Here is a 27,144-nt window from a genome sequence, read left to right as displayed (position 1 = left end):
ATCAAGGTTACATCAAGGCACAAGGTTAGGTCGTGAGATTTGTGAGGCTTATCACATTAACAGGGAAGGTGACAAGTGTGTCAGCACAACGTCCCTTGCCCTGACCAGGAAAGAAACCATGTATCTTCGAAACAGTTTGCCACTTCTTGATTAGTTTGAGCTCTTTGTAACCCAGTGTGCGCATGTGCCACTGAAGTGTTTTTAAGTACCCGTTTGTTCTAGTAAACCTTCAGTTGATGTTTAGCGCTCGTCCTGTCTCCTTCTCTGTCTTTGTCCTAGTTTTATGCGCTAGTCTTTTAATTAACTATGCAAGATGAGCATGCAGACATGCACCATTTTAATTAAAAGATGCCCAAATTCACTTCATAATGACTGGCTTTACATTGAAACAGTTAGCTGTTTCACTGTATCAGTTATCTTGTGAAGCAAGTTAACCGCTGGTCCTTAAAGGTAACAGACTGGATTCCAAAGGAAGGGAAGCGTAGCAGGGGACGGCAGAAAGTTATGTGGGCGGATGAGGTTGAGAAGTTTGCGGAGATTCGGTGGCCTCAACTGGCGAGGGACAGGCTTAATTGGAGAGACATGGGAGAGGCCTGTGCCCTGCAGTGGGCGTAGTCAGGCTGATGATGATGATGATGAATTATGGTTCCAGTTAGTCCCAAAATAAATTTGATGAAAGGAAAGGTGGAGACTGAGGCATGCATGACCCCCTAGGGGCTCGGGGAACCCGAAAAGCACTCCCAAGGAACCCAGTTGGAGACCCCCATTACTGCGTGCACAGTTGAATGATCTGTGTGGCAGTCCCTAAAAGTGCCTCTTTTCTTGTGCCACAATTTGTCGTGTCTGCAAGAGACACAATTCAAATGATGGATTTCCAGCTGCTTAATGCGGAGGAGTTCTTTGTGTTTTGTTGACACGTAAATGCTTAGCAACGAATGTAGTGCAGCAAAATGCTGTGCACAGTTTTTGTTACCCTTAACCTTTGTATTCGATGATTATTTAGCCAGTGATTCACCGTAAGTGTTTTCTTGAGCATTTGGTGAAGTTTTATTGTGATAGTTTTACTGTGAAGAAACCCTTTGGTAAAAGGGAAAGGCTGCATAGGAATTGTAACGTGTTGTTATGGTAAACTAGCTCTCCATTTCATACATCGGGTGCAACACTGTCAAAGCTAGCACTTTTGTTTGCGCTACCTACATCCACGATCAAAAAGTAGTGCATTCCTTCTGGTGAGTGAAAAATGATGAATGCTTTGCCTGCAGGCGTACTACATGACACATATTTGTCATGAGCTTGAGTAAATGCACTCTTATTGCTGGTGACAGGCTGTCGCTTCCTCGTTCCTTACACCACTCAGCCAGAAAACAGACGCGGATTAACACGTCACCCTTTATTCTTTTCATGCGGACTAGTTCCATACCTTTCACAGCATTGCACCTTGCTGTATGAAACGGAGTATAGAGTGCACTTGCCAGCCATAGAGCATGTTGCCTAAGAGTAAACGTTAGTCACAAGAGGCACGTGTCCAGGGTAGTGGGTGACTTTGACAACATGCCACCTGCAGTAACGAGGTCTGCATGGCCGTGGAAGAGAGTGTACTATTGGGAGGTCTGGCCTAGTCTGTCAGTGCTGTAACAGTAGTCATATTTTATCCATAAATTGAGTCATTCCAGAGCAGTGCACAGATTTTACAAGCCCTGAAGCTCTGGGTGATCAGAGAGCGAAAAGAAATTTGTCATGAAAGGAGGAAGAAATGGGCTTGGGCAGGGCATGTAATATGAAGGCAGGATGACTGCTGATCCTTAACCCTTTCAGGCGCTTAGTACACAATTGTGTGGACAGCAAACTCATAGCTTTTTCTAAAAGACTAGTGCACCTAGCAGTGATTTCATCGTTTCAGTCGAACTGAGCAGCCTTCTTGTCGCAAATAAGTTGGTTTTTTGTGCCATGTAGCGAATGCAGTAAATAATATTTCACTCAACAGTGAGCTAGGTAGCACTTGATCCAGCATTTTTGTGCAGACAGATTTTGCTGCAACTGAAAACATTGATTTTTTTCTCAATTTCGAGTGTAATGTATATCTTCGAAGCAGAAAGTGGTTCCACGATCCCTAGTGTGCTTACCTGACACATGAGAACATTTCGATGTTTCTATTTCAAACAAATCTGATGCTTTGTACGGAATTCTGCTCACTGTTGTAAAAACTTACCTGCTGGTCTTTCACGCTCATAAACTAACAGATTCCCTTTCTTGACGCCTGAATATGCTGCTTAGGCAAAAAAATAACTGATTTCAATCAAAACAAAAAACGGCACCTGAAAGGTGATGGAGTGAATTCCAAGAGAGGGCAAGCATAGCAGGGGGCGGCAGGAATTTAGGTGGGCAGATGAGATTAAGAGGATTGCCGGGGTAGAACTTACATGTGTACTGGGCTTACATGTGTACTTGATGCAAAGAAAATATTGCAGGAAGGCATGTATGTTCTGTTCTTGCTGAAGAAGGTACATAATAATATGCTTAAACTTGCTGACATATAGAGATTGCTATGCAGAGCTCAGCCTAGTTTTGCAGTCCCTTCCTGCTACTACACCACCCAGAGCTTTGATTTTTTTTTTCACGTCCAGCTGTAATTCATCTGGGCACTTGTAAGAAGGCCATTGTTTCTGTGCAGCTTGACCAGTAGAATCTCAGTGATACAAATCTTGCGACATCGAAAATGTGCTGGTTGCGAAGCACCGCTCACTGTACACGGTGCATATAGCATGACCGGCAATTGCAGTGTCTGCGATGTGTGGGCAGTGCTTAGTGCTCGAGGGTGGCGATCACGGCTCATGCATTGGTATCATTCGAAGTGACACACAAGAGTGTTTGGAGCATTGCAAATTCAGCACGCTGTGCACAATCCACTGCGGCCACAGAATTTGATGAATTCGTATCAACGGTGTTCATGCCATCTAGATTCTGCTGTAACCACATTTCGCATGGCAACTCGTCTAGCTTGGAATTTGTCTGGCGTTCTAACAAGTATTCTTCTTCCCAGCTCCAGCAATTAAGCTGCAAAAGCCCGAGGCACCAGAAAACTTCATACAAAGTGGTGGCAGCAGTACTGCAGGAAAAGAGCACTTTGGTCATTTTTCTGGTGAGTATCATAATTCTCTCTCGTCCTAACATTCTGTCCACATTCGTGCGTTTTGTGTCGAGGCACGGTGGTAGATCTTCAGCATACGCTCGTTGCTGCATATAAGTGGAGCGTCGAAAAGACATGTAGTGGATCTCCTGGTGTTGATTTCGTTTTGTCCTGAGCACACACACCAGAGAGCATTGCAAGCTCTTCCCTCTTCCAGAGGCCACTCCTAGTGTCACATTAGGAGTGGCTTCCATAATCGAGGGTTTCTAGACTTGATCTGCCTCACTCAAACTGTACCGGCTTATACCCTGCGCAATACAGAAAAATTGTTTATTCCTTTTTGCCGCACCAACTATGGGAATCAGATGTTACGTTATGATATGCCACACTTATTAAAACAATTACAGTCTGTGAATGTCGATATTTCAAAAAGCAGCTAGGGCGAAATTAAAGCCGCGTTTACATAAGCAGCAAAACGTTGTTAAGTATATTTTTTTAGTTGATGTACAAAATAATTTGTATGTATAACTGTGTCTGTAAAAAGTTTTTTGTCTATAGTGTGGGCCGATCTTCCGATGTTTGCAATGTTTTACAAGATACTCATATTTCCTGCTGTATACCATGTAAAGGGGGGGGGGGTTTGAGGCTCCCTCAAGTGATCTGCGATCAGTTTTTACCGGACCTACCCACATCTATGGTATAAATGAAATACTTGAAAACAAAAACATCGGCTTCCTCAAAAAAAAAAAAAGATAAGTCTGTGCGCTCACCTGCAGTCTTTGGTTAAATGAATGACACAATGGTGTCTGTCACCAGAAACTCCTCGACCAGGGGTGTAGCCGCATCTTGCCTTTCTGTGCACCTTTTAAATCTGCCCGTCACTAATGTCCTTTGGCATCGTACTTGAGGGGAGCTTGCAGCCTCACTACTGTACACAAAGTTTCAAGACTAAGGGTCAATTCAGCGCCCACCTTCCCTGTGGCCTTGTCTTTAGTTTTCAGTGTGTCTTTTTTCTTAAGGGAGATCAATTATTCAGTTCACATGCCACGGCTACTACCACTTACAACTTTGCTGTCAACTATACTTCTGTGGTAAGGAATCGCCTTTTTTTTTCTTTTATAGACCTTTCTCCAGGTGCACACTACTTTTTTGGCTGCCATTCACAAGTACAAACTTACCTTGTGGGAAAGGGATGCAAGGCGCATAAGGGTTTGGGATGAGTGCTTATCCTGTCTTGTTCGCGTCATTAAGCACTTGTGGTCTAAGTACTATGAATGATAAACGTGCCCACGAGTAGACAGTTCTCATAGCTCAATGTGTCTTTGCAGCTACCTTCCCCGTGGATGATGCTGGCAGTTTCCAGTTCCTCACACTGGCAGATGAGCAGGCATCGGCAGAGGCCACCACCATGGCGTACGTCACGGAAGAGCTACCTGAGCCGGCATTCCAAGACAACTGTACCACTGCAGGCAGCGTTATCCAGGGCAGTCGTGCTGGAGTTTCCTTACGACCCGAGTGGTCAGCAGCCAGCAACGCTGTGGCGAGCAGTGCAGTGGCGAGCAATGCAGTAATGGCCGGCGACAAAGATTGGCCTGTGTCTGACCGCCATCCGGTAGAGCGCGTCAGGAGGACTGCAGCGCCTTCGCGCTCTTCGTGGTCTGTAAGCTGGCGCCAGCAGCAGCAGCAACAACAGCAGCAGCAGCAGTCCACATCGCCATTCACGGGGCACACATCTGGCCGGAAGCTGTTCCGGTGTCCCATGTGCCCGAAGATGTTTGGCCGGCGAACCGGCATGGTCGCGCACATCAGAGTGCACACTGGAGAGAAGCCGTTTCAGTGCGCGTTTTGCACTCGTAGTTTTTCGGACAAGAGCAATGCCAGGAGGCACATGCTGACCCATGCTGGACAAAAGGAGTGACAACAAGCGCGACAGGACTGTGTTTGAATCTCATCGGGTTTTCACGTGTGGGTAAGGATCCAGCAGGAAAAGTGTTTCAGAAGCCATTGGACGAAATAAGAGGCAGCACAACAAAACCTTGGCATACGTGTAATTGCCAGTATTGCACACAATTCCAGGCTTAGTAAAATGCAGCTGATTGGGTATGTTCTTATGTTTCACATAGCAAGTGGTGTTTCTAGGCTGTGCCCGAGTAATTTCATTATCCTTTGGGCAGAATCACTGTCAGTAATACCAGACACTACAAATGGCTGAGAAGTGTATTGCTGCAGTAGCAGGTTATGGTTACTCCCTTCCAGCAAAAATTGGGAATTAAGTTGTTAAGTTCTTGTGCTGTGTTGGTGTCTTTAGGCCTTCTTAATAACTGGCTATGCCATTGCTGTACATAAAAATTTGTTGGATCCGAACTTGGGGATAAAGATTTGTTAAATCTGAACTTGTGCATCATATGGTTGTGTGCTTAGGTTTGACAGCTTTGTCTGGACATTCTGAAGTTTTTATGGCCTAGGATGACAACGGCTTCGCCGTCATCAAAGCTCTCATAAAAGTGTCATCCTGCTGTCCCCCTTTCTTGTCACATTCTGCTGATGCTGAGAGAGGGATTTCATCCGCCGAGAGAGAGGGATTTCATCCCTCTCTCTCGGCGTACTCTGGATGGATGGCTGCTGCATCGCCATCTCACTTCTGTGCTTATGTTTGTGGCGACGTGAAGATAGCAATTAAGCTACACTAGTTGTGAAATAAAGCAGTGTAGTTAGACAGGGCAGGACATAGAGCAGATACATGAGCTCTCGTGTATGTCTGTTCTATTTCCTGTCCCATTTATTTGTGCTGTTTTCTTTCACAATGTTAAGTGACCAACTCGCCCAGCAGCGTACATTAAAGCCACACTGGATTTTCATTTGCGGTTATTGCCGGTTGCACTGCTTGTGGTGGGCACTTTTTGCTACATTTTCAAAGGAACTGCTATTTAGAAAATAAATACGTATGAAACAGTAAATATTGCTGTGCACTAACTGAAATAGACAAATGACTGGATTACCTGATGTCATGTCAAATTTCATTAGGGACGCACATCCATTACTTAAAAAAAATTATGAGGTGCACCTAAGTCTCCTTACAAGCAGAAATGGGAAAGCTGTATGCTGTCCACCACCAGCGCCATCTGCTGTGCCAGCGGCGTACATTGCAAGGGGAGTTTTCAGTGGGTGCGGCATGATGGCACTATGACTGCACGCCAAGCATGGGGGAAATTTACCGGAAGCGGAGGAAATTCGTTTCTCTCTTTATTGCAACATTTGTAATTAAAATGCTCGTAATTACTCATGTAGGCCTCAGTGAATATCTCGGAGATACAGTTTTAAGAACTGTGCATTCACTAGACGCACCTTTATTCAGCTTCAAACGTCGAAGTGTTGTGGCGCGCTTGATTCTTAATGGCTGTCTCTCACAACCAATCCAAATTCAGTCCCCTGTGAAGCAGGGTTGCTCGCTATGCCCGCTCCTGTTCGCATTATACCTGGAGCTACTTTGTCTAAGTGTTATAAACAGTGTAGCTGTCAATGGTTTTCGTATTATGGGTCACAAACCGAAGGTATTAGTCTATATGGATGACCTCACATTTTTCTGCTCTGATGAGCCAAGCCTTCATGAGATTATTCGTTTAACGGAAGACTTCACTTCAGTGTCAGGAGCTCGAATTAATCGTTCTAAGTGTTGCGGTCCCTGGTTTGCTATGTGGGGAACGACACCTGCCAAATATTCTGGTATACAATGGACACGTGCACCACCAAAGTACCTTGACGTTCCTTTGAGTGCCTATAAGCGCAGTGTACATTAATCGAAAGACCGCGTCCCAACTCTTGAGCGCTATGCTCGGACTTTTGTGCGCCATGGTCTCTTGACTTTGGCAGGGCAACGGCATGCAATCTGATTCTCGCCACTTAAATTTATTGTGTACCGCAAATTATTCACTGCACAAGACTTTATATCCAACATTTCCACAGAGTGTTTGCAACTTTTGTGGGGGATTCGGTTTTTGAATAAATGAGGCGTGATAACGTTTTCCAGCCTATAAGCACTGGCGGCCTCGATTTAGTCTACCTGCATGTCCAATAGACGGTTTCACGTTTCATGTTTTTCCAGGATGCTACACACCCAATAGTGGGTGCATTCCTGCAAGTAAATTTAGTTCATGCTTTACCATGCATCATTGTGTCTTCTAATGTTTCTTATCATTTGCGTTTGTGGGAATTCATGCGTGAGGCGTATTTGTCTGTTCATTTCCCTCTTTGTTTTTCGCCTGAGTTCCTTTTTTCGGTGTCAAGGAAATGGTTATACAAGCACTTAATTTATATGCTCTTTCGTCTGCCAGTGTATTGCTCTGTGTATTTTGGTTTACCAGGACATGACCTACTCAAGGGAGTGCGTAAAATGCTCCTCTTGCCATGTAGAAAAACGTTTTTCTTTAAGCGACACACTGAGACATTACCAGTTGAAACATGGCTAGAGAAAAAAAAGGTATTTTCATGTCTACGGTGAACTGTCGCGTTTGTGATGCTCCTGAAACGATTGTGCATTGTTTCATTGATTGTAAAGATGCAGTACTCTTCCAGGACATCATGCAACAGACATTGAAAAAAGACAGTTTGACGCCGCATTCTGTATGATCTATTACGGCACTACCTTCTGCTGATGAGCCCTTAGATATGTCATTTTTAATTGGATTGCATAGCCTGTGGAAAACACGCATGATGGACCGACATTGTGAATCTGTTGTTTCTGCTAAAGACTATTTCTGGGCATAATTTTGTGCCCAGACCGAGTATGAACCAGAGTGAAACTCGCTCTTAATGCTATGTCGTTGATTGCCTTTTTGCTAGTTCTTTCTTGCTTAGATGTGTTGTGTTATGATCTACTTGCGCTTTGCTGCTTATGTGTGTTGATGTGCCATTGTTTTCTTAATGTTTGTAGATAGCTCATGTACATAAAACATTACATCATTGTAATAAATACCAGGTTGAAGAAAAGAAAAAGTGTTGTGGTGGATTGGTAGCGTCCCCGTCTCGCGTGCCGGCGGCCCCGGTTTGATTCCCACCTAGACCCCAATTTTATTTTCTTATTATTTCAGTTACCATGCAAGTGCGGACACTTTTACAGACAACCTTTGTCTAAAACTTCCGTCCACGCCGCTCCACTCGTGAGCCAAAACAGGCTTTCGCCTTAAAGGGATGCTGTTTGTATATGTCACATAAAGCCTTAAAGTATAATAGTATTCTGTGCTTTTGGCAATTTGAAAACCTGCAGAGCAGGGAAACTACAGCAGGAGGCCTTCACACACCTGCACCTCCCCTGATCACATGGTGCAGTGGAGCCGGCGAGTGCACGCAGGCGCCCCTCTGCTTGGCGAGTCACGTGGTAATTTTCCTGCGCTCCGGGGCCATAAGCCCTCAAGGCCAAACGCACATCAAGATTGACCTAAGGAGACACATAATAGAGCTTTCACTCTAAAATGCCGGCGTGTCTGCGCGTGGCCGCCTAGTGAAGCCTCTGGCGCCTGCTGCGAACGCGACAACCGCCACCTGACGAAAGTACAGAGGGGAAAAACGGCGGCGCAGTCGCTACAAAATTTCTCCTGGGACTCGAGAGGCGGGCGCACCGACTCCTTCAAGCGAGTGCAGAGAGAGGAAAAGCGGCGTGCTAAGAAATAAGGCGAATTGCAGCAGAGGAACCATTCCCCACTCCAAAGAAATCACCACAGTAAGGCGAAGTACGTATGATGCAACAAATGTAAAAGCCTGAAAAAAAAAAATCATTACCGAGCTATAAAAGCCTACCAAAGTAGAGCGAAATCGGCAAAACTTTCAGGTAATGGGTTGCGGCAAAAGCGAAAAGCATCTTCGTAAAATCGCATGCTGCTTTGAAGTTAGTTGCATCAGACCACCCGAGTGCCTGTCAGTTATTTTTTTATCTTCGTCTTTCTGTTTCGGACCCAGCGTGAGGCAAGCGCAGTTCACTTGCCGCGTTGACCGTGTTAATTTTCGCAAATGCAATGTCTGCGCGCTGATCGGTGGCGTGCCAAAGACGAAACAAATATGCAACGCTCAGCTTATGAAAGCTGACGTACTGCTATCATCTGTGCCGATGTATGAGGGATGAGATCACGCGGAAGCGTAGGAATATGCACAAGACTGTTGGCAATATATCCTCCGGCCACTTTAAGTAAGAGGAGATGAAGGTATATTTTCTTGTCTGAATTATATTCTAATTTTCCATAAGAGACCCGAGTCGGAAAATCGGTCGGTATCTGATAGTTGCATTGATGTTTGCTCTGCAGTACAGCTATAACCCGTGCACAAATCCATCATTGTGCTACACTGAGAAGACGGCACTCTGCCTTGGCCTTGTTGTACCAGTAAGAGAGTGCTGTGTGGCTGACGCTAAGAAAAAACGGTAGTGGTAGCATATAGCGCGATGAGTGGCCAGCTTCAGCGGGCTCCTAGCTGCGCATGCGGACCTGGATGAGCAGGTTCGTGGTAACGGATTGCCTACGCTAAATCTCTCTAAAGGCAGCACCCCCGATGTGTGCACAGCTCAAACAGCGAAACGATGAAAATTTGAAAATTGGTTTTGGCGGTGGTGGTGGTAAAACTTCATTGTCATAAAGACAAGGTGCATGCGGGTGAGGATTTAGGGGTCATATTGACTTGAAATATCTTGGTTTTGGGAGATATCTTGGTACTTGTTTTTGAAGAAAGGAAATGGAGCTGTAACTGTCACTTTTCGGTGGTCACCTCAACCACGCCGTGAGGGGAACGATGAGGGCGGGAATGAAAGAAAGATGCCATAGAGGAAGGTGGCGGTGATGGTGGTAATAACTTTATTTGTACGAATATTTTAGATAGTGGAGGCGTCCGGAATGCCGAGGAAATTTAGTGTGCACTGACATATCACACAGCACGCAGGCGCGTTTTGCGTTTCTTCGCCATCGAAACACGGTAGTCCGAACGTAAGAACTCTAGTCACTGGAAAAATTTTCCAGTGACTCTGATTGGTTATCAGGAAATGAAAGGCGCGGTAACTACCTCACTTCTGGTTCAGTGGACACCTCAACTGTGCCGCGATGGAAGCGAGGATGGTGAGGAGGAACTGCCAACTGGGAGATTAAACGGTTGGAGTCGCCCTTTAAACTCCATATATGGAAACATTTACTTCATCAATATGGAGTAAAATGTTAAATGACCTATTTTATACCCTGCATTCATTAATGGGGCATAAAGGAAGGTTCTGCTCCATTTAACTCCCATTTTTAAATTGAGTTTCTTGGTCTCAATGTGTCCCAATTAAGTCCCGAATGCAGTAAAAAAACCCATTTGCGTCATCCGCCCCGCCACTTAGCGTTTCGTTCCATCGTCTGATAATGGCGGTGAGTGATTTATTTATTTATTTATTGATACTGCAGGCCAATAAACTGGCCCTAGCAGGAGGGGCAATACAGTAAAAAGTGTGACAATGCAAAACAGCAACAAACACTAATGAAAAAATAATGCTGGATGTAGCAGTGTTACTCAATGAATACATTCTGGCACCAGCACAATAACTAACAAAACATGAAGAGTGGCACATGTGAAATAACAAACAGGCGGGCAATTTTTACTCAAAACAACAGAACTGTTTCTGGGGGAAAAAAAAAAAAAGGCATGACAGAGTGAAGGAGTTAGGAAAACAACAGATTGTGAACACTTTTGTTTCAGTTAGTTTATGGAAGAAAGATGTTTTTCTAGCTCTTCTGCAAAGTTTTGTGACTGCAATACCTCGACAGGTATAGAATTCCATTCATGAATAGTACGCGGAAAGAAACTATTCATATGGGATTTTGTTTTAGAAAATATTGGCGTAAGTGAAAGGTTATGTCTGTGTCTTGTCTGGCGTGAACTTAGAGGTTTTACGCAATGAGGCCGCTGAAGTGCGCTTTTTCCATTTATAATGTTATGTAAAAATTGGAGACGACTTATCTTCCGCCTGTTTTCCAGCGTACTGATTTTATTTGCAAGCATTATTAAAGACGGAGAATCCTCTCTTTTATATTTACTGAAGATGAATCTGATAGCCTTCCTTTGAACACGCTCTAAATTCATTATATTCTTTTTAGTATGAGGATCCCATACAACTGCTGCATACTCCAGTTTGGAACGGACAAATGTGTTGTATGCTAACATTTTGGTATTTGCAGGTGCATTTCTAAGTTTCCTTTTCAAGAACCACAACTTGCGCAATGCTGCTGAACATGTAATGGAAATATGGTTTGACCAAGAGAGTTTACTATTGAATGTGACACCCAAATACTTGTATTTTTCAACCTCAGATATTATTGTGTTGTTAAGTACATAAGAAAATACAGTAGGTTCTTTTTTCCGTGTGACTCTCAGCAAAACTGTTTTGTTTACATTGATTTCCATGCACCAAAGTTCACACCAATCACGGATAGCATTAACTGATTCCTGTAAGTAATTGCTGTCGTTCCTGGAAACAATTTTTCTAAAAATGACACAGTCATCCGCAAATAAATTAACATAGACATCATCAGGAATTACGTCGACTATATCATTAATATAGATCAAAAATAAAAGTGGTCCTAATACGCTGCCTTGCGGCACACCAGAAGTTACCTGACGGATATTGGAAGTACATTTGTTAATTTCAACAAATTGCTGTCTATGACGGAGGTAGGCCTGGATCCATGTTATAATATTTGTAGGAAGACCAATGCGCTCTAGTTTGCGGAGTAATTTTCCATGTGGAACCTTATCGAATGCTTTACTAAAATCAAAAAAGAGCATATCGACTTGCCCGGACGCGTCAAGCACCTGAGAGATTTCATGAACAACTGACACAAGTTGAGTTGTTGTCGACAGTCCCTTTCAAAACCCATGTTGTAATGGAGAGAGGACATTATGGTCTGTCAAAAACTGACGAATAAAGCCTGCGACAATGTGCTCTAATAATTTGCTGCAAGTGGTCGTTATAGAAATGGGACGATAATTGGATACTGTAAGATGGTCGCTTGGTTACCATCGTTACTGTATCTCTGCTCACTTCTGTTCCTTCACGGGCGCCTGCCGCGGTACAAGATATCGGCTTGTCGCCGTTCTTCGCTACAGTAAGCTACATAATTCAACTGCTCTTGTGAACCCTCCAGCGCTCTAACCATACGTGACCTTCATTTGTTAGTGTTGCCATCCCGTTAGAGTCACCATGCACGTAGGTTTAATTCTCACAGATGTTTTCAGTGTGGTTTTCCCGGTGTGTTGCGCAGCAATGCACTGCACAAACATGGAACTGTGACAGAACATAGCTTCAACGTCGACCTCTTGACTGAAAGGTAAAAAACGTAGCGCAAAGTGACGAGGACACAGAAAGACAGACAACACACGGCACTAACTTCCAACTTCCAAGAAAGTCTGCAATAAAAAAGGCCAGGATAACCAGGAAGCCATGAGTAAGAAAGAAAAAGTTGCCGTCATTCCTTATTTTCATAAGCTTTCTCATAATCTAAAAAAAAATAGCGCAACGTTCGGGAGCCAGAGTGGTTTTTTCGGCGCCTAAGAAGTTGAGTCATCTGTGTACGAAACATTTCAAAAAATCTAAAAAGGGTGTTGGTTGTACGAAAAAACATAGGAAAAAGTTTGTCAATTGTATTGAAAATGTCATTTATCGGATTCCTCTTTCCTGTGGCAAGCAGTATGTAGGGCAAACCGGCAGATGCCTGAATGATAGGCTTCGAGAGCATGGGCGTGACGTAGATGATATGCGTGGAAAAGGGTTGTCAGCCCACTGCCGTTCGTGTCACTGCATACCGCTTCTTGAACAATGCATGGTTTTAAAAGTGCACAATAACCGGTTGACACGAGAAATCATAGAAGCGGAATGATTGTGTTAGTACCCCCTCTGTATCATTGCTGGCAAAAGAGCTCTCATATCTGGCTGATACGCTTTGCGAGCACATGATTTGACGGCGTGTTAGTCGTGATGTCGATATAAAACCACCTTTCTTTTTGAAGTAAACCATTGTTGGAAGTTAGCGCTGTGTGTTGTCTGTCTTTCTGTGTCCTCGTCTCTTTGCGCTACGTTTTTCACCTTTAAAATATGAACCAACAAGCCCAAGCATATACCCTTCTCTTGACTGAACTGATGAGGCTACATTTTTCCATAGTCACATTAAAAAGTAAAGCCTTAAAGAAGTGAATAGGAAAGCAAACTCTGACACACCGAAATACCTTCAGGTGTGTTCTGATTTTTAACTTATTCTGCTCTGGTTTTCAGTCAAATATAACGTGTGCATGGCCATGATAACTACTCCCAGACTCCTTTTAAGTTTCGAGCTATTGATTCTAATGTTACATCCCTTTATATACGAACGCAGCCAACCAAGCGAGCTTGTACAGCAAAAGCAGACGACAGGCAGACGACTCCTGCCGCCTCTGCTTGCACCGCCGCTGGGCTTGCAGACGGCGAAAAGAACGCGTGACGCGGGGTCACATTAGGGCAGCGCAGTTTCTCAAGTTGGGTTGCCGGCGGCCCCCGCAGCTACTGCCCGTTTCCGTCGCTGGCACTGTTGTAAGAATGTGCCTGAATGAGGGTCAATAAACATGACACCATTTATAGGCTCCATTTCTGTGGGCAGTTAAAAATTTACTCCCTTGTACTCCTAAATACCTCCCTTGTGTAAGGAAGTAACTAGAATACTCCATTGTATGAAGTAAATAAAACCTGATTTTGGGTGTGCGCTAGAGGACATGCTATTTACTCCCAGGAAAGTGGGAGTGAAAGAAGAAAGAGAGGGGTCACCGTATGGAGAGCTCTGGAACAAGTTCCACCAACTGGGTTTCTGAACGTGCACTCATATCGTAGAGCACACTGGCGCATTTTGCGTTTCGCCTCCACCGAAACGCGGCCGCCGCGGTCGACTTCGAGCTGAGTAGAGGAGGTCAGTTGCTGAGGGCTGTAACGATGAGCTACCGCGATGTTTAAGATCCCAAGGTGATCGAAATTACTCTGGAGCCCTCCACAGGGCACATCTTCCTCCTTTTCACTACAACCTCTTCTCTCACAGCGCGGTTGAGGTGTACACCAAAAATTGCCTGGCGGTTTTAGCGTTGCTAAGCACAAAATATATTTTGCGAAAGCCACCTAAATTTTGAATGTGTACCAAACCCATTCTAGGGGTGTCCTAGATCGGTTTCAAATGTGGGTCGTTTCAATTTTGAAATTTTCAGGGCTGGGCCACCCAATTTTCGAGGTTGGCCAACCCCATTTATTGTATGTGGTGGGCCAATTCCATTTCGCGACTAGGTCAAGCTTGTCTTCTACCCGAGGAGAGCAAGATTCACCCACAGTCAAATTCGGCGAACAACCTTTCGAGGTCTAGTTTCGAAGGGTTCATGCTGTATTGGGGCACGTACGAGCCGCATTGGGGACGCGCTATACTACCTCTCAGGAACCTGCCATTCAATTTTCGTCGATTTCGGCCAAAGTGACTTCAAGGGCAAATGTCAGGTGGCCCTTCCCATATTTGGGCATCGACCATGTCACGGTATGTCTAACCACATCCCCGACCTTCATGGTCGTTGCCAAATCTCTTAACAGCTGTTTTTACACCCGCTGTAAATTGAGTCACGTGACCAGCCAGGAGGCTTCACTCATCCCACGCCTTTCGCCAGAATGCAGCTAGAAGTGCTTTCACACTAAAAATGAGACATCATCATCATCATAAAACTTTATTAACGCAACTGAGAAGTTTGGAGCACGCCGGCTCCAGGCCCCCGCATGGCCCTACTGCACTCAAGTGTGTACCTCCCTGCGGTCCTTAACGCTGGCAGCCCGGTCGGGAACGATGGTCTGCACAACCGGTTTCGGAGCGTAGCAGACTCTCCCAGTCCTCCCAGGTCTTGAGGTGCTCTGTCTCGTGGGGAGTATCTGCCGGACAACGAGAAAGCAGATGGAGAGCTGAAAGCAGATGGAGAGAGGTTCAGAGAGTACTCTGAACCTCTCATCTACTCAGAGAGTATTGGATGAAGTGAGGAAAAGTTAGAGGGAGGAGAGGGGACATTGTGTGTTCGTAATTTGCGCCGAAGGGTTGGCTGTAGATTCCTAAAGGTCCTGCGTGGAAGGGGGGGTGGGGGAGGGTATAACTGAGGTGAGGCCGTGGAGGCCTGTGTCAGCTCGCTGAAAGTGTGCGCGCGTTTCATCGTGAACTCCGGGTTGGAGGTTGCCAGATCCCGGTTTAAAGAACCTCGGGATTACAGACTGCACGGACACCCAAATCAGCTCCGCATGACGGGACAGGGTTGCAACAGGCGAATCCAGTATGCAAAAAGTAGAAACGTTGATTCGGCTTCGTGCGAAATTTCGGATTGCAGGATTTGATTCTGATAAAACATAGCCGGCTTTTGGACTGACGATGACGAGGGCAATGGCAGCCTCCTCTGCAGCTTCGGGGGACGTGTCTGGGGGGAGTGCTTGTTTACCAGTAGGGGAGAGAGTGTCATCCAACATTGCAGCGACCAATTCATCGCCCATTCAGGCTGTGTTACCCATTAGCTGTCCGGTTCGGAGCCGTGGTGGAGTGCTTTAGCGCAAGCTCTACGGCGTTGATCGTGGTGTTCAGGGTACATCCCAGACAACACAAAACGTCCTGAGGACGTCCTCAAATGGTCAAGACGTCCTCATCCCGAACAGGACATTCTGAGCACTTTTTGAGTGCATCACGGCAAAATGTCCTCATGAGGATGTCCTCAGTTTGTACTTCGCGGAACGACTCGAGGACGAAAATTTCTCAAATGTCCTACAAACGTCCTATCGCAGGACAATATTATGGCGTTGAACTGAGATGAAACCAGCTTTATCTCTCGCACTCGGCTTTCATTTCGTAAAAGCCACAGGTTTATTAAAAGACACCTGTGTACAATAGAGATGTAATGTAGGAAACCATTGTGACTGAAAATATTATGTGCCTTCAGGAGATATCTTATGTTATTTCGGTTTTAAAACCTGGTCACATATACTGCATGCTGCTGATGGGGTTGCAGTGTGCACATTTTTGGGCAGTTTGTTGGATTCGCTATTCCATTAAGGCGACAGAGTTCAACTCCTTAGAGAGTTATATAGTCATTGCTGTAGGAAAATATTGCATGGAGAATAACCTGTAACTGCCAACAAATATGGTGAACGAACCACCCACTTGTTGAGTATGCGAAATTTTTGCAAAATTTGTTTGCTAAACAACCCCTGTGCACACTGCCTACAATAAATAAGAAAACAGTGATCCACATTCCCCGGGCTACATCATTATCTAATGTCCTGAAAACAGACTGAGAAAGTCTTCCAGAGAAAATCTGAGGATGTCCCTAGGACATACTGAGGCCGGATAACAGGACTAAATGAGGACCTTTTGAGGATTAGAAGAGGACGTCCTCAGAAATTAATCCTCAGGACGTCTTGAGGATGTACTTGTGTTGTCTGACTTGTTAAGGGGGAGCGGCTTAATGAGCAGTTCTCGGTGTAGGGGTATTGGCATGAAGAGTAACGGTGGATCATTGGTCGGTATCCGGATTCCAGGGGAATGCAGCATATGCCGGCCAGTGGCGGTTTGTGTGAGGCGAAGATATTAACGCGATAGCTTTAAATGCCCCGTTCCCCGGAAAATCCGGTGTTGGCGTTATCGATGTCGGCATTGTGAGTGAAAAATCACGAGCATGGCTCTAACAGGTGGTCCCTAGAGAGCAACCTAGGAGGCAGGTGGGCCACCTAGGTCACGTGACCTTGCGGGGTCATCACAACCTGCCCACCGGATAGTAAGCTAACTGCCCATCGGGGCAGGTGATAGTTAAATTAATGATTAGCCGCTCGGGGAGAACAACCTGGGCTACACAAGGCCCACCGCTGGGAGCACCTGCCATCGCGGGGCAGTGGCGCTTCGCATAACTGCTGCACCACTGCGCCAGGAGGAGTAGGAGGACTCACATGGAGATATGCATGTGAAGTAGAGAATCACCTTCTGCATATGTGGGAAATAACCCATTACACTATAGCGTCACACCCTTAAGGCGGACGTTAAGATACTCCAGTTTTCTTTTGTGCTTGGCGGTGCGTGTCTGCAAGTTCCTCGATTGTATTGTGAAGGCCTAGTTGTAAGAGTCGGTCGGTAGGTGTATTTTGTGGGAAGATGGAAGGTGACCTTGTATGCCAGACTAATCAGAGCATCCAAGGCGTCACTGTCACGGTGAGGGAGCTGGAGATAGGGGGCAGAGTAGAGCACGCTGCTCAGTGCAAAGGCGTGAAGAAGGCGACATACCTGTACGTCGCGCTCCCTCATGCCTGTGTGGCTTCCCGGGACCCGGTGGATGAGGTACGAGATCGCCACTACTACCTGCTTGAGTCTCCAGAGGGTAGTAGGGTTCTCACCGCTCTGGATATGCATAAGCCAGTATACGGAGGGTTTCCACCTCTGGTACTGGTCTGCCATCAATTTCGATGCCGATGGGAGAGGTGTGGTTGTTGAGACCGATGCAGAGGTGTTCGAATTCTCAGGGGAACAAGAAAGTCCGACGTTGAATAATTTGGGCCAGATTGGCGGCTGCTCGGAGGGTGTCCCGAATGGCGCAATCGCTGCCATGCGTAGTCCATAGCCTGATGTCGGCATAGAAGGCATGTTCCATGTGAGGAATGGTTACCAATTCTCGGGCTAGGGGGATAAGAGTGGTGTTAAGTAAAGTAAGAGGGCGGACCCTTGAAGGGTGCCGTCAGTCTTTAGAGAGTGCGTGGGCCAGGTGAGGAGGCCAAAATGAAACAGCCTTATGTGCCTTGAGCAAGGCCTGGATGTATACATATACGTTTTTATGTGCTCCTACATTCAATAGGAAGAGTGCAGTCATGATCGCATGATGTTCAATGCAATCAAAGGCTTTGCATAAACCCAAGGCTGAGACTCCCTTGGTGTGGCCCGGAATGAGCGACAGGGTGATACTGTAACGTAGCCGTTGGGGCTCGTAACCGAAAGGCTTTAATGGGGGGTGAGTGAGTGAGTGAAGAAACTTTATTTCCGCCAGAAGAAGACCCGTGCCCCTCCGGGTCCGCACGCAGGCGTCCGGGGAGGGGCAGCGTCGCAGCTGGAAGACTAGCAACGGTATAGTCGCGCAGCTTCTGCTGCCAGGCGGGTAGCGTATCGTTGTATGCTAAGGTCGGCACTTCTGAGTATGGTCTCCCATTCCTCTGCATTATTGATTCTGCCATATCCTGGGGCACTGGGGCATCTCCATAGTATGTGTTCGAGTGTAGCGGTATGCCCGCAGAACTCGCACACCTCCGCATCCTCCCTCGTGTCACCTCCTGTCCAGCTCCTCCAGAGCGGGGATGCGAAGTTTCTAGCTTGGAGTCTTCTCCAGTCATAGGCCTCAGCCGAGCTAAGCGATCTATCCGGAGGAGGATGACCTGGACGGCACCGGAGAGCAAGCCAAGAGCACAGCACCCAGAGAAGATGATGATGATGATGTCCTCACCCAGAGAAAGCCGAGACCGAGCTTCTTCCTCTTTCACTCGCCGGTGCACAAGAGTTGCGAAGAGCAGCCGCCCAGCGGCTGCTTGTGCAAATACGGCATTACCCCGTCTATAAAAAAAAATATCGACCCGATGCATGCGTAAGGAAAAAAGGTAAGAAAAAAGCAGTTCATAACAAAATGGAAGAAAATAAGCAGTTCGTAAGCAAGGATGGTGAGAAAATGAACAGACACAAGAAGCATCATCATCATCATCATGCGGTTATGGCGTGGCGGTAGGCTACTAGCGGAGCTCGCGCGAAAAGTATGGGTCCATTCGCGCGACGTCGACCAATTCTGGCTTCTGCTGGCGGCGATGAGCAGTATAAGAGCCGTCGGGAAGAAGTTCGTAATTGACGTCACTTAGCTGACGGACCACTCTGTAGTGACCGAAGTACTGTTTAGCAGTTTCTCGGAAAGTCCTTGGCGTCGAATCGGTGTCCACACCCACACCCTGTCGTCCGGTGCGAAGGTTACTAATCGGTGGCGGTGATTGTAACGAGTCCCAACGGCTACGTAACAGTATGATGGCTGATTTACAGCATGGCGTCTTGTTTGACAAATGGTGGCGGAATCTCGCTATGCTTTGAGAGTATTAAGTTGTGGTGCTTTGTGAGTCATGGAGTCATGGCCTTCGGGATGAAGATTACTTTCGCGTGTCTCTAGGACTGGGGAAAGCGCCCTTGTTCCAGCTGTGGCTGAAGTTCTTCGCAATGCGGGTGATCTATAGTTCATTTAGATTACGAAGTGTTGTGTTAGTGACCAGGAGTGCGCCGGGTGCGCAATTGGTCTGGAATCAAGAGGGCTGCTCTGACCTTCGTCTCCGTTGTGTCGGCGTCGAGTTCGGGGTTCGGCTGTTGTATCCAAGAGAGCGTCGGGATTGTCCACGTGTGCGTATATCAGCCGGGTGACGTGGTGTTGAGTGATGGTTTGTGTTTGTGACGGATCAATGAGGTGTCGGATGAGCTGCCACGCCCGTTTGGTAGACAATCTGCGTGCGATGCCGTCGCATAACTTCCCCAATTGGAGCGGCAGAGCTCCTCCGAATGTTGTTGGATTTTAAGGCGGAAGCCTTTAATGCCTCATCGTTGTAAGCAGGAGTTTTCGACAGAAATGTCACGCTTTTCAATTGGTCGAAATAGTCGTGACGTCACAGTGCGCGAATTTCAAACGTGGCCAACTGTACATTGGCTAGTAACCATGCAACCATTTAAAGGGATGGTATAGTGATGCTCCAAGTAAAATAAATAAATGAAACCTAGTAGGAAATTGGTCGAGTTGAGGAATCGAACCAGGGTCTCCGGAGTGCGAGATGAGCACGCTGACCACTCCGCCATGCCACCTCGATGGTTAGGAATGAACAAAGGCGCGTCTAGTGAATACGGTGTCTTCGTTCACTCCCATCTTCTTCCCTTCCCATTACAGCGAGGTTCAGGTGTCCACCGAGATATGCGAGACAGATAATTTCCTGTCCTCAAAAACCAATTCACCGCCGAGCAAGGTGTAGAGCCGAACGGACGATGGCGTTCTGTGGACTCCCCGGCAGTGTTGCAAGACGCTGTCGCGTTCCACTGAAGCTTAACATCTTAACCACACATCATTGACACAAGCAGCAACACTGCGCTTAAGACTTTCGCCTCACCGCCTTTAGGTCAAGAAAGCGCCCCCCCCCCCCCTGAATTTTTGGATTGTAGAGTGGCTGAGCGTTCTTTGAGTGTTCTGTTAATTTTACCTCGTTTTCACTTTTCTATGAGGCTGTGGTAGGCCACCCGGAGGTGGGTGAGTCTGGTGTCTAGTGTGTGGGTGCCTGTGGTTGTTTAAATCTGCTTTGTACGGTGTTGGATGTCAGCCTGAAGAGTCTACTCAGTCGCTGATGTCGATGATGTGGTTGTCTGCGCGGGCAGTCCGCGTGGTGCGGTGAGCATCCCAGTTAATGAGTTTGTCGTTTAGGTGTGCTGGGGTGGTTTAAATGGAACAGTGACTTGTATCATGTAATGATCACTGCCCAGTGTGTGTTTTATTCCATGTGACCGCACAGGGAGAGCGGCTGAGCTCCAGATCCGGACTAGTGTCTATGCTGACACTGTTGCCTATTCGTGTGTGGTTCTTAAAGTTGCTGTTGATCGGGAGTTGGAGGTTCTGCAGGAGCACCCAGTGCCTGCGATCTCTGTGTGTGGTTGCTGTGTATCCCCAGTCAGTATGCTGATTGTTCAGAGCCCCGCCGGTTAGCAGGAGGTGCTTCCCTGCTAGCCGGTGAGCTCTCGAGGGAGGAAGTCCAAAGAGGCCATCGGTGGCGATTGGAGGTGGTAGGTATTGGTATTAAAAATAGATAGGAGTGTATGCGTGTGATAACGTCTCTTACGTGATGTAATGTATTATGTGTCAGATTGCGGTGCCTGAGTACCAGTATCTTGGAAAATACATGGGGCGCTGGCGAAAGTGTAGGAAGCAGAAGCTGCAAGGGCCCGCGCTTGCCCCGGAAACCGCTGCAGTTCCAGGTTATGATGTGATGTAAAGTATTGTTGCCCCATCCCGCTCTAATGAAGCGTAGGGGGATGGATAGTAGGTGGGGTTCCAGGGTAGTGTATTGTGCTGTGAGGAGAAGGGGATAGCAAGTGGGGGAGCTGTGTGAGGCATGCTTCAAGGAGGCCAATTATCGCCTGTCTTAATAGATTCCGTGCATCGCTCCATAAGCGCCTCCCATTTCGTCGTGACGTAAGCGATAAGGGTGAATTTAATTTCGAGGCGAATCTAAAACTCCGGGTGTCAGCCGCAGAGACGCATAACTGTCCCCTACTCCTCAGTTTGGATCTCGGCAAGGTTGGTACCAATACATCTACTTGATAGTCCATGGTTGAGTGGGCTGGGGGCTCGCTGACGCTAGGGCCAAATTAGGCCTAGCACCGGCGTGCAACCGTAAGGCAGAGAAAGGGCCGAAAAATCCATCCCGGGCGGGCTATTGGCAAGCGGGTGGGCTCAAAATGGGCGGCTAACCTTCCCGGATGCGTTGATTACAACATAGCGCCAGGTTGAAATGTCCGCCCGCAGTTGAATTTGAAGCAGGAGCCCATGTGCAGTGCGTTCGCTCGCAGCGGCCACAAAGAAGCGTCTTAGAGTGAGACAGTTTCCGCTCCTAATATGAAAGACACAGTAACTGTCTCACTTCTTGGTAAACACCTCAAACGCGCCATGAAGAAATGGAGGGAGGTGGGAGTGATAGAAGAAAGAAAGACTGTCATAGTGGAGTGATCCGGAAAAATTTCGACCGCCTGAGGATCTTTACCGTGTATCGGGCAGCACACGGGCGCCTTTTGCGTTTCGCCTCCATCGAAACGCGGCCGCCGCAGTTCGGTTAGAACCCGGATACTCCGGCTCAGTAGCCGAGCGCGCTGTCCCCTAAGCCATCGCGGCGGGTACTGTCTCACTTCTCGGTGGACACCGCGCCGTTAGGAAAGGGAGGAAGATGGGAAGGAAAATGGCTCAGGAATAAACTCGACTACCTGGGGATCTTTAATGCGCACTGAATACAGTGAGCGACTTTAACGCCGACATCACAGAACAGATGGGCGGGTTTTTGCATTTTGCCTCTATCGAAATGCGGCCGCCAGTTCGAACACGGGAGCTCACTTTCAACAGCTGTCTTTGTGGATGAGGCTTACAGCGGGGATAAAAGAATCTCGGCAGTGATCATTACATTCTTCATATTAGCCTGGAATGCAAGAAGTCAGGAACACACAGATGCCAAGCTAAATACTGGATTGAGAGAAATTCTGAGAAGATAGTGAAGAGGTGCTCGCACCCATTAACACTAACTGAGACGAATGGGCCTCGTCTTTAGTTCAGCACAAGGGCGATCTTACCAAAACCCTGAAGATTTTGGAAGGACACCAAGCTACGGACGACTGTTTCCTCTACTTTTTGGAGGAGCGAAGAAGCCTCGCCAGGATGTGGAAAACCCAGAAGCGCAATCGCAGTTTAAAACGTATAACAGTAGCCTTTACCAAAAAGGCTGACAAATATGCTTGCGAGCTCGCTCGGAATAATTGGCTTGCCAAGTGCGACTCCCTGAAGGGCAAGCTATATTCTATAACCACGTGGAACCTTCTCAATTAATGGCTTATTGACACCCCCAATGGCTTTTAGCTATAAGGGGTCCTTTTAGTTGCGCTTTCGAAGCGCGTAAAATAAATGGACCTTGGAATAATCTTCCAACTGGCGTCATCGGCGTTCGTTACGTCGAACTAGCGTGTTTATTACAATTAGTGTGCGCATGTGTTCCCTCTTGATGTGAAAAAATGATTCGTTAACTGCATTGTTTAAATACAGTGGATGAGAACTTAGATCGTTAATTATTTTTGAGCTTTTTTGTATTTAGAAAGGCCAATTATAGTTCTTCAAAAACCAGAACAAAGGCATGTTTAACACCGGTTTCTTTAAGAGAGAGACCATTTAATGAAACGCCGAGAGTTTAGTCGGCGTTCAAAATCGCTGGCATGCTTTTCTGCGTGGGGAAAGGGAATTTGGGAGATAAAGACGGAAGGAGGGCGGTACGGAAAAGGTACAATGAAAGAAAATATTAGGGTAAGAACATAAAATGCGACCATTAAATGCGTACTAAGGTGCATGGGCGAGAAATGATGTAACATATGAAATGATAAAGTGCATAGTCCAACAAATGGGCTAACAAAGTTCACAGCGTGAAGAATGCATCATGGTAACATGCAAGCTGAAGTCTGAGCTTGTCAAGATGTCAAATGTCTTTTAATCCATTAGAGACCAAGAAAAATCTAACGGAGGGGTTTTCTTCATTTTTAGCACATACTGCTCCCTTATAAAGAAAAACACATTACCGAAATTTCGTCACGATTGCTTCATTCGTTCCGAAGTTACACAGGTGCACTTTTTATAGTACGCTGAGTCCTCCCCATAGCAGATGTGGCTACTTCGCTCCACATCCTACTTGGTCTCCAGGCCTCCAAAAATTGGTGCTGGAACCCTTTTCTCTGCCGCCAAAACGGGCGAAGCATCTGCGAGGTCGAAGCGGGCGGCCCCATCCGCCGTCGGCATAGCAGTTAGCCGCCTCCCGCGGTGAGGAAGCTCGATGGCGTTAGGGGCTCACTTTCTCCGACCTCGTTGTACACGTAAGTCAACGGCGGAGAATTCACCACGGCTTCAACTTCGCAAAGGATGGTGGCTGAGTGTGCGGCTTCCAGGCATTTCTTTCGGATAACTATTTTTAATGCCACCTTCAGTGAGCGCATCATCCTTTCATAGAAACCACCCCACCATGACACCCGCTCATTAATAAAGCGCCACTCAACTTCTGCACATGCAAAATGATCTGCGATATCAGGATGCCGTAGCGTATCCCACAGTGTACCACACAGTCCCCTTCGCGACACAAACATTCGGAACATGAACAAAACACTGATCGTGTACCGTCTTTGTCAAAAGTAACCAGGCAGCATGGTTTGCTTCTAGCTTGTATAGTGGAGCCCTTGGGGCTTTCCTAAAAACCAAAAGGTGTTGGAAGGTAAGAAGACCCCCAGTCCTTACCTTTGACGACCATTTTAGCTTCCGGGAAGCTGTAATGGCTCCACTGTACGAGCTGGAGGCAAACCATACAGCCTGGTTACTTTTGACAAAGACTGTACATGCCATTGACAAGCTCCAGGTGTATAGCTCACGCGACCGAACAAGTAAACAGCACTACGTAAGCTTTGCACGAGCGGTTTTTGTTCTTTACATATAGCGGTCCCACATTGTCTGTGCCGACAGCTTTGAAAGGGTCCGCTCTAGTTGTCCGGTCTTCTGGTAGCGGTCCCGTCGGAGCACTTAGCAGCGGAGCACTGAACCGTTGACAAGAGGCACAAGCACGTGCTACCTTTCGCCAGCTCTCTTCCGCGCAGGACCCAGTACAGCTCTCGCGGCTGCACGAGAGTGCCCCTTGCTCCAGCATGCAGCATCTGTCTGTCAACAGGAGAGTGTAATACTAATGGTCCTTCGGCAGGACGATGGGATTCGAACCTTTCATCAGGCGCCATGTTCGCTGAGCGAAGGCGCCCTTTGATTCTCAGCACTCCGTCTGGGCTGATAAAATTGCCAATTCCCGCAGAGGAGGGCTAGGTGGGACTTCAGTTCCGTCGGTTGCGCAACGAAGTTCCGCAAGAAACGCGGAGTGCTGCGCTTCTTTCAAGCAACGCGTTCTTGCCCTCTGTACCTCTTCTGCTGTCAAGGGACTTCATTGCTTTTCCTAGAACGGTCGTTATCGATGAATTGGAGAATCCAGGCTGTTCCTCGATTGAAACTGGACACGTCGAGTAGCACTGGTACCGGCATTGCGGTGATGTTCAACACCTGAGCTTTCGGTCCACTCTCCTGAAGATCATGGCGAGGAAGCTCGATGCGCGTTTCCTGGGTTGGCGCTAGGACCGATAGAGTGAGCTCACTCTATCGGTCCTAGCGCCAACCATCTCGGTCCAGGCCACCAACACCGCGTGGAGGCCAGTCGAGAGGCGGAAATGCCTCGCGTCATGAGAACGGCAGAATTTTCCTCTACCGTGGCTCGCAGAATGATCACCTGGGTGAAAGTCAGGACCTCAGAACGAACCGCTCCTTCCCTGTACCGCCCATCCGAACGTGGTCTCTAACGCGCGAAGCTGCTTTCTAGATGACGAATTCGGTATTTCACTGCTTACCAGTAGAGGTCCGATTTTATCAGAATGACGATTTTGCGGGGTTTTAATTCTGTGTGGTCATCGCCCAAACTACAGCCAAGTCGTCTAACTTTTTCAAGATACTTTCGTCTGGGCTTGGGAGATCATCTTCACAGATAGTCGGTATTTCGAGAGAGTGGATCTTGTACCTTGTGCTGTTGCGCCTGCTTCGGAAAGTCAACTGAACCCTTCGAACAGTACGTTCTTGTTTACCGCTCCCACATACACCTACTGCCAGGATCTGTACTGAGCAGCTTGCAGTTTAGCGCCTTTGGTTTGGTTTGGTTTATTGGAGTTTAACGTCCCGAAGCAACTCAGGCTATGAGAGACGCCGTAGTGAAGGGCTTCGGAAATTTCGACCACCTGGGGTTCTTTAACGTGCACTGACATCGCACAGCACACGGCCTCTAGAATTTCGCCATCATCGAAATTCGGCCGCCGCGGCCGGAATCGAACCCGCGTCTTTCCGGTCAGCAGCCCAGCGCCGTAACCACTGAGCTACCGCGGCGGGTTCAGCTCCTTTGGTAGTCTTTCGGTAACCAAGTAGCGCTGGCTACCAGTATCGAATATAATTTTGGCCAGTTTTCTTTTTTTATTCTCTGCCCTTGCTGTCACAGATGATTGGAGCAGAACATCCGGTTTCGCGCCACAATGCGCTGCTTGCAGGCTGGTGGTAACAACGCTGTCGTTTCATGCCATCGAGCGTTAATCGGTCGAGAATGAAGCTCGGTTCACACATCTTTGAGGCACGCCTGCCGCAACACTTGCTGCAAGATTGCATAGATAGATAGATAGATAGATAGATAGATAGATAGATAGATAGATAGATAGATAGATAGATAGATAGATAGATAGATAGATAGATAGATAGATAGATAGATAGATAGATAGATAGATAGATAGATAGATAGATAGATAGATAGATAGATAGATAGATAGATAGATAGATAGATAGATAGATAGATAGATAGATAGATAGATAGATAGATAGATAGATAGATAGATAGATAGATAGATAGATAGATAGATAGATAGATAGATAGATAGATAGATAGATAGATAGATAGATAGATAGATAGATAGATAGATAGATAGATAGATAGATAGATAGATAGATAGATAGATAGATAGATAGATAGATAGATAGATAGATAGATAGATAGATAGATAGATAGATAGATAGATAGATAGATAGATAGATAGATAGATAGATAGATAGATAGATAGATAGATAGATAGATAGATAGATAGATAGATAGATAGATAGATAGATAGATAGATAGATAGATAGATAGATAGATAGATAGATAGATAGATAGATAGATAGATAGATAGATAGATAGATAGATAGATAGATAGATAGATAGATAGATAGATAGATAGATAGATAGATAGATAGATAGATAGATAGATAGATAGATAGATAGATAGATAGATAGATAGATAGATAGATAGATAGATAGATAGATAGATAGATAGATAGATAGATAGATAGATAGATAGATAGATAGATAGATAGATAGATAGATAGATAGATAGATAGATAGATAGATAGATAGATAGATAGATAGATAGATAGATAGATAGATAGATAGATAGATAGATAGATAGATAGATAGATAGATAGATAGATAGATAGATAGATAGATAGATAGATAGATAGATAGATAGATAGATAGATAGATAGATAGATAGATAGATAGATAGATAGATAGATAGATAGATAGATAGATAGATAGATAGATAGATAGA

The 27,144-nt window shown here is 46.4% G+C and overlaps 1 protein-coding gene across 1 annotated transcript; it reads left to right on the top strand.

Annotated features, from left to right (window-relative positions):
* Nucleotides 1-1,577: 1,577 nt before the first annotated feature.
* LOC149337429 (uncharacterized) lies at nucleotides 1,578-5,486 on the top strand. The gene is made up of 3 exons (XM_089554427.1): nucleotides 1,578-1,608; nucleotides 3,041-3,139; nucleotides 4,456-5,486. Exons 1-3 carry the CDS (start codon nucleotides 1,578-1,580, stop codon nucleotides 5,043-5,045), a joined length of 720 nt encoding a protein of 239 aa, XP_089410553.1. The 3' UTR covers nucleotides 5,046-5,486.
* Nucleotides 5,487-27,144: the final 21,658 nt, after the last annotated feature.

This window comes from Amblyomma mixtum, chromosome 7, assembly GCF_055824585.1.
Source record: "Amblyomma mixtum isolate Tamu chromosome 7, ASM5582458v1, whole genome shotgun sequence".
Taxonomy (NCBI): domain Eukaryota; kingdom Metazoa; phylum Arthropoda; class Arachnida; order Ixodida; family Ixodidae; genus Amblyomma; species Amblyomma mixtum.
The sequence above is the reverse complement of the archived record's forward strand: the minus strand, read 5'-3'. Positions and strand labels throughout refer to the sequence as shown.

Coding starts and splice junctions, on each gene's coding strand:
- LOC149337429 (XM_089554427.1), top strand. CDS start 1,578: ATGGCCGTGGAAGAGAGTGTACTATTGGGAG. Junction 1,609..3,040: donor AGAGAGTGTACTATTGGGAG/GTCTGGCCTAGT, acceptor TCTTCTTCCCAG/CTCCAGCAATTAAGCTGCAA. Junction 3,140..4,455: donor GCACTTTGGTCATTTTTCTG/GTGAGTATCATA, acceptor GTGTCTTTGCAG/CTACCTTCCCCGTGGATGAT.